The 7997-nt window shown below is 38.2% G+C and overlaps 1 protein-coding gene across 1 annotated transcript in view; it reads left to right on the forward strand.

Annotated features, from left to right (window-relative positions):
- IQGAP1 (IQ motif containing GTPase activating protein 1) overlaps window positions 1-7997 on the forward strand; it is a 135277-nt gene that overhangs the window by 57798 nt on the left and 69482 nt on the right. The window contains exons 6-9 of the mRNA XM_007945136.2: window positions 1531-1598; window positions 2540-2653; window positions 3233-3411; window positions 5297-5381. Of these exons, the coding sequence (XP_007943327.1) occupies window positions 1531-1598; window positions 2540-2653; window positions 3233-3411; window positions 5297-5381 (446 nt within the window). The remainder of the gene's footprint in view (window positions 1-1530; window positions 1599-2539; window positions 2654-3232; window positions 3412-5296; window positions 5382-7997) is intronic.

Raw genomic sequence — 7997 nt, forward strand, 5'->3', positions numbered from 1 at the left:
TTACTGCTGGTAATCCTGTCTTCCTCTTGTGAGATTAGAGGAGGTCAGAACATGTGGCCTCCTTGTCGTTTTTGCAGGTGCAAAATCATTGTTTCACAAAATCTGAGTAGAATAAATGAGGTTATTATTATCTTTATTTATCTCCTTAGTAGGATTATGTTTCTTTGAAGAAAAGCAATATATTTGATTAGCGGTGCTGCCTCAAGGTTTGCTAGGGGATGTTTTATGATTTTATATATACTATAAAACCTTTGTAATATCTGAGAGTTCTAAATTCAAACATACCTGGCCTAAAGAATTTAAATAAGGGACTATGGACCTAGACTAGATTCCATTTCCTAATCAACTGCTGTTGATTTGAGAACTTTTACTATTAATCTTTGAGATTAGCCTATGGGTTCCTCTGTGTTACTCAGCAATCAGTAAAGATCATTGGAATCCAGATAGCTTAACACAGCTTCCTTCTCCCCACTGCTACGAAGTACAGCTTTAATAGGAGGAAAGAAATAAAAAGAAATCTGAGCTCAGTTACAGGCTGACCCCTTATAGGTGCATAACAACTGATTTGTGAATGTTGGCATGGGAGAGCAGAAGCAATGATTAAAAAGTGATGTTTATTGTTAGGATTTTCAAGTCTCAGGTTTGAGGTCAAGTACTTTTCATTCTGGATAACAGGATCTAAGTAGCCATTATGATTCCGTACATAGCAACATTAGTTCTTTAAAGTACTCTTGATAACTACCTAATAATTAAAGAAAGAGAAAAGAAAGATGATGCCCATGTATTACTTTCCTCTACTTTTTTCAGCAACCAGTGGTGTCCTTGTAGCACCTTTAATTTACTATTGAAAGGAATTGACTGTGAAACTGTCAGATTGGGCCTGTGAAACTGAAATTCTGGAACTGTATTAAAAGTACAGTAGCCACTTTTCTATTTCAAAATAGGAAAAGAGGAAGAAATTCATGGAGAAGAATATCTTTATTGATTTAGAATACAACTGAGGCATATTAGTGAAAAAAATATATATAAAGGCACCTATTTAATCATAATTGGTACAGTAGAGGGTCAGCAAAAAAGAGGAAGACCCTCAGCGAGACAGAGTGACACAGTGGCTGCAACAGTGAGCTCCAGCATAGCAATGACTGTGAGGATGCTATTGGACTAACAGGGTTTCATTCTGTCCTACATGGGGCACTGTGAGTCGGAACTGACTTGATAGCATCTAACAACAACAATAGTTACACATTGGATTTGTGGAGGAACTGGGCTTTGGATGTGTGTCTGTTGATTCTCAGTCCAGTGCCTTTTGCATTATGTTATGTAACTTATTAGGACAATGTTACTATGTAAAACTAAAAAAGCCTTTGAGGTAAAGTATTATAATTGCAAAGGGGAATATTGTAGGATACTGGAATTCTCTATGTTTAGATATTTCTATTCTATTCTTCATACTGATTTCCCCTTTTAACCTAAGAGCGGTAGCTAGGTGCACCTGGGAGGCCTAATTATTTTGCATATTATGTCTTCTAGTTTGTATCTGTTCAAACTGGGCCTGGCTCCTCAGATCCAAGACTTATATGGAAAGGTTGACTTCACAGGTAAGAAGTTTTAAGTTGGCAGGAAGTGCTTGATTTATGTGGAAGTAGCCTAAAGAACCAACAGTACCAATTTTAAAGACCCAGGACTTTAAAAATGCTCTGACAACAGGGATGAAAGAAATATAAAATAACTTGCTTCTCCTAAGGTGATGGAAAGAACACTAAACTTGGAATTTCAGGCCTGGTTTCTCATATGTAAATCGAATATGTTAATGTCTAACATTAGATGTTCATATACAGTGAAAAAGCTTTATAAGCACTTTTTTTTTTTAAATTTTGGTAAACGTGTGCATAGGAGAACACAAACCCATTCATCAATTTCTACACAGTTCAGTAACATTGGTTTTGTTTTTAGATGGCGTCACTGTTCTCGCTGTTTCTACCCATACTGTTTCACCACCATTGAGTTATACTCACCACCCCCTAAACTTTTCATCTGTGTAAAGCTTTTATTTGTGATATTTTTCCTTCAAGGGAGGTTGTTCACCAGACTGAGGGCAAGGGCCAGACCTTGCATGTTGTTTATCATTTGGCTTTCTGCTTTAGAAATGGAGTTGTTTAATAGTAGCTAGTCATTTTGATTGTAAAGACCAACATGGTTGACTAGTTTGTGATTCACTTGTTGTTAAGCTCTTTTTAAAGCTGCTCCATTCATATGTTCTTTGTAGGAAGTGCCATTAAGTGGCAGTTTTGAAAAACTGTTTCCTATTGGGCCATTCTCAAGTTATACTTATTTTTGGTGCCTTTGATAATAATAATAATAGTTAATGTTTATTCAGTACTGGGTTAAGTGCTTTCCATGTATTATCTTGTTAAATTCTTTTAACAACCCAAGAGGTACATGCCATTTTATCCTGTTTTATGATTGAGGAACTGTTTCCTTCTCTGAGTTTTGGAAGGATGCTTAACTTGCTTGACTGGGTCTTAAATCTTTCTTGTAGAAGAAGAAATTAACAACATGAAGATTGAGCTGGAGAAGTATGGGATCCAGATGCCTGCCTTCAGTAAGATCGGGGGCATCCTGGCCAATGAGCTCTCAGTGGATGAAGCTGCATGTAAGAGAAGATAAATTTTGTTAAATGCGATTGTTGCTACCACTTCCAGTAACTACTACTATAGTGATGATTTTGGACATTAGGAATTTAGCTAGCAAGTTTAAATCAGTAGATGTGGTCTGTAGTCTTCTGTGCTGCTATTAAGTCTGTAGTCTTACTGTAGTTGTCTATGCTGCTATTTGGAGTTGATTGATTTTGATTAAAATAAGAGTATTTAAAAAATGACTCCTATATTATTTCAGTGCCTTTTTCAGTTTTTTATTTTTTTATGTTGATTGATAATTAAGTTTGAAAATTTCCATAGCAGATGCTCCTTGCAAGGCTCTCAGGAATATATTTCCTGAGATTTCAAATTCAGCATCCCTAACATTGATCACATGTAGAGCTGTGGCTTTGTACATCATAAAGAATAGAGTAGACTCAGTAAGGACCAGAAACCCATTCCTCCAACCCTAATCTTTATTTCTGTAACTATGAAAAGAAGAGTCTCTCTGTGATAGTGAAGTTATAATGTTGGCTTGTATGTACAATGTACATCCTTTATATAACCTCACGGATCTATACTTTGCATTTTTCTAGTACATGCTGCTGTTATTGCTATTAATGAAGCTATTGACCATAGAATTCCAGCTGACACCTTCACTGCTTTGAAGAACCCCAATGCCATGCTTGTAAATCTTGAAGAACCTTTGGCTTCCACTTACCAGGATGTACTTTACCAGGCCAAACAGGATAAAATGACAAATGCTAAAAACAGGGTAAAGATGAAATATCTATTCTTTCTAATTGAATTATATTCTTTCATCATTTGATATGACTCCATTTTAAAAGTCAGTTTTATTAAGGTATAATTTGCATTAAATTCACTCACCTTAAGTATACAGGTTGTTGAAGACTGTTTATCCTTTGGGCTTCAAACTGGACTCACTTCTGTGGGTTAGCTCTCAGCCAAACAGTAGAAAGACCTACAAGCAGAACACCTACTCCAGGGAGATGCACCCACCTGCCTAGGGAGATCAGTCAGTCATGAGACATCAGAAGGGCTGCATTTGTATAGAGGGAGAGCTGGACAGACAGGAATGCATAGATAGAAAGGGCAAAGGGAAGAAATCACAGGGAGGAGATGGAAGGAGAGCTTCTTCTTTGGGGATTTTAATTGGGGCAGTGAAACCAAATGTGCTTGAGCTGTTGAGAGTTAAAACAAATTTTCTTTGTAAATTTGCACCTAAATCACAATAAAAAATTTAAAAAAAATTATATAATATGGAATCTTTTGATATAAGATTCCATTTTGACTTGACTTTCTTCTTGGATTTTGTGCAAATAAAGCTGTGGAATGTGACGTTAAAAATTAAGAGTGACAGCTTTCTGGAGCCATTGAGATTGGGTGAACCCTTGAAACTATTGCCAAAAAAATCTTTAAACCTTAAACCAAAAGTACCTGAAATCATCTTCAAACCAAGTAATAGTTTAGCTTAATTAGTAAAGAGTATCTGCCTTGAGCGTTGTGCTCTTTTGTAGAACTATTTATATGGGATCAAGCTGACAACAGAAAGTAAAAGGATTACATAGGAAGCTTAGGGGGCAGTGAATTTATGTTAATGGGAGGAACAGTATGGAAAAGGAGGGTGGTTGTACAAGTCAAAGGATCAATGTCACCAAATTGTTGTTGTTGTTGTTATGTGCCGTCGAGTTGGTCCCAACTCATAGCGACTCCTCCTTGGGTTTCCGAGGCTGTATCACCACAGAAATAGATTGCCCAACCTTCCTTCCAAGGAGTGGCTGGTGGGTTTGAACTGCCAGCTTTCTGGTTAATAGTCAAGTGCCTTAGGTACTATGCTACCAAAGCAGACTCCTCACCGAATTGTATATTTAGAAATTATTGAATTGGTGTATGTTTTGCTGGGCATATTTCCAACAGCAACAACAAAAATAAATTATTATTTTTTTAAATGAAGAGTGACATTTTGAAAGATGATCTCTAAATATTGCCATAGCCTGTCTCCTTTCCCAGCTTCTCTGGGGTGAAATGTTCTTGTGTACTCTCATCATGGGTGTGTGGAAGTTAGTTGAATGATTCTGACTTGAAAAAAGTGGAGCTAACAATCTTATTTAAGACTTCACATGAACTTACTCACCTCTTGTTGAAATTAGTGATTAAAATGTGTCCAGACTCTGACAAAACGAAGGCAGCCCCACTCTCAGAATATTCTTCGTATTTCTTATTATACAATAGGGGTAACAAATGCCAAAATAGGTGCCAAACTGCCCTGCAGGTAAGTAGCTGCTGCCATGCCCCTACCTGTACCACCAGTGAGAGTCTGTGAGAGTGACTTTGAGCCCCATTCTGTTCAGTGTGAGGGCAGGATGCAGGCCCTTGGCCTCAGATGAGCAGGCCATTGCTCATCCAGCACTGCTTCTCCTGCCCAACGCTTTAAGGACTTGTGTGCTTGTCAGTAGCAAGTGGGTCTGGTTTTCAGGTTTTTAGTTATAGTCATAGAGCATGCCTTTTCTTTATAAAGGTGTTTAAGGCACACTCATATTTACTGTTGGTTCTGTTAGTGTGACAGAGGAGCATAAATGATTTCTGTGCTCTTCTCAGACACCTGAGCTAATTTATTTGCTCTTTTTACTCATTGTCAGACGGAGATCTCTGAGAGAGAAAGGGATGTTTATGAGGAGCTGCTCACTCAAGCTGAAATTCAAGGCAATATAAACAAAGTCAATGGTAAGTATGCTCCTGGATCAGGCACCTAAGAGGATATCATAGGATAATGTGAATGTTGATCTAGTCTTAGACTTATGACTTGGTTTAAGTTTATTATTCTTAAACATTAATGGATTTGTTTAAGAGCTATTGCTTCTTACAGTCTTTTGTGTTCATATGCCTTCTGTTTAGCTACCCCTGTCCTCAGCAGACCATCACCTCCCTCCTGCATTCTACAGTAGATTCCTGACTAATCTTTTTGGCTACAGTTTCATTCTTTGACCTGTGTCACATGCTTTTGTGAAATTAATTTATCAAAAGTATCATTATCATTTTGTCACTTCTTTGCTAAAGAACCTGCATTGGCTCTTGACTGTTTATTTACTAGACAAAATGTAGATCCATAGCCTAGTGGAAAGGAGCCCTGGGTGGCATAATGGTTGGTTGCCTAGAAGCTTGATGCCTGTCTGTGAGAGAAAGATGAGGCAATCTGCTTTTATAAAGATATACCCCTAGAAACCCTTGTGGGGCAGTTCTACTGTGTCACAAAGTCACTATGAATTGGAATCATCTTGATGGCACACAGCAACAGCAGTAGCCTAGTGGCGTTCTTTGTGCAAAATTTGATGCATACAACCCTTCATAGAAACTCATTAGCCTAGCTGTCTCCCGTATTCATTCTGTTCATTTTTATGACTCATGAAAAGTCTGGCTCTGATGTAGTATAGACCTAGATTTTGATGTCTTGTCCTACTGTTAATAGCTGAGTGATTTGGACACCTCTGCCATACACTTATGAAGAAGATATGAGATTATATATATAAATTGCCTCATATTAGGCAGTTTAATGTTAACTGGTATTACTGTCTTGTTATCTTAGTGTTACATTGTAATCTTCCCACTATACTGCCCTCATGCCCTTTCATACCTATTGTTGTTGTTGTTATGTGCCATGTGCCATGGAGTCAGACCTGACTCATAGTGACCCCTCCTTGGGTTTCTGAGGTGGTATCACTACAGAAGTAGATTGCCCAACCTTCCTTCCGAGGAGTGGCTGGTGGTTTGAACTGCCAGCTTTCTGGTTAGCAGTCAAGTACTTCAGGCACTGCGCTACCAGCTTTCGTACCTAGTCCAAGCTATATCCATCATTCAAGATCCAGTTCAGTTTGCACCTCATTGTCTTTCCAGCTCACAATATGCTTCTCTTTCAAATCACCTATAGCATTCATAGGCTAAACCACACAGTTTTGCACTTAATTATGCTTCATCTTAGATTGCTTGCTCTTTGTTTCCGTCATCTTTGTAAGTTCCTTAAAGATTATTTATTGAGACTTCCGGTAAGATGGAGGAATAGGCAGACAAGCGACACAGATCCTCTTCAACAAAGAAAAGAAAAACCAGTTGACAGAGATACAGAAGATAATCATGGAACCCTGAGCTTTGAAAGGAACTATACAGAAGTGGATTAGGCACCAACTAGTGGAAAAACCTGAATGAAAACTGAGTACAGAGACAGTCGGAGCTGCGGACTATCATCTACTCTGATGGGACCAATAGCCTGAATATTTCTAAGTGGTGTTGGAACCTGAGAATTGACCTAAAGATCAGCCGTGGTCACCAAGGGCTCCAGGGTTGACTGCGCTGGTGGTCTATGACTAGAAAGGGAAATAGCAAGGAGGGAGACAACCTGAGCTATTGACTTTCTGCCGTCCAGAGGGCGTGGTCATTTTGATTGTTTATATGCAACAGCCATTTTGGATATTTAAAGTGACCGAGGGCATAGCCATTCTTAATGTTTACAAGCAGTGGCCATTTTGGATATTTAAAGTGACTGAGGGAGCAGCCATTTTGAATGTTTACAAGTGGTGGCCATTTTGGATATTTAAAGTGACCCGAGGGTGCAGCCAATTTGAATCTTTACAAGTGACAACCATTTTGGATTTTAAAGTGATAGCATTCTCATTTGGATTCCAGAGACCTAAGAGTAGGCTCTGTTTACCAAGGTTGGCAGGGACACACAAGAGGCTGACAACAGGAAAGGAGACAAGTGGTAAGTGTACAAGTGCTGCCCACTAGCAAATAGAGGAGCACAGCATTGTACCCTGCTTGCATAGCTAACATACAAACAAAACAAAGAAAATGAAAATCGTGGGCAAGTCACTCCAACAAACAATCACCAATTAAATATAAACACAAAAACATCACAATGCCTTGGAGAGAACAGAGCATCACAGTCCACACAAAGAAGCAAGATAAAGCCGGAAAAACAAGGGATGAGGATACAGACCCAAAACACATCCCTGAGGAAGATGCAGTATTGAGAACTCCCTGATCAGGAATTCAAAAGAAATATATTTAGATAATATTCAAAGGATTGAGAGACAGATCAAGGAAAACACAGAGGAAACCCTGGAATAATTTTGAAAGACAATACAAGAACAAAATGTCAAAATAAATGAAAAATTAGAAATGATACAAAATTTACAGATAGAAATCCAGAAGATTAATACTAAATTTTCAGAAATAGATAACATATTGAAAGGGCAAAGGAGTAGAATTGATGCAATGGAAGACAGAATTAATGAGATTGCAGACAAATACCTGAATACTTCTTTGGAAAGGAATCAATCAGAAAAA

This window comes from Orycteropus afer, unplaced genomic scaffold, assembly GCF_000298275.1.
Source record: "Orycteropus afer afer isolate SDZICR_OR568_19922 unplaced genomic scaffold, OryAfe1.0 scaffold00132, whole genome shotgun sequence".
Lineage (NCBI taxonomy): Eukaryota > Metazoa > Chordata > Mammalia > Tubulidentata > Orycteropodidae > Orycteropus > Orycteropus afer.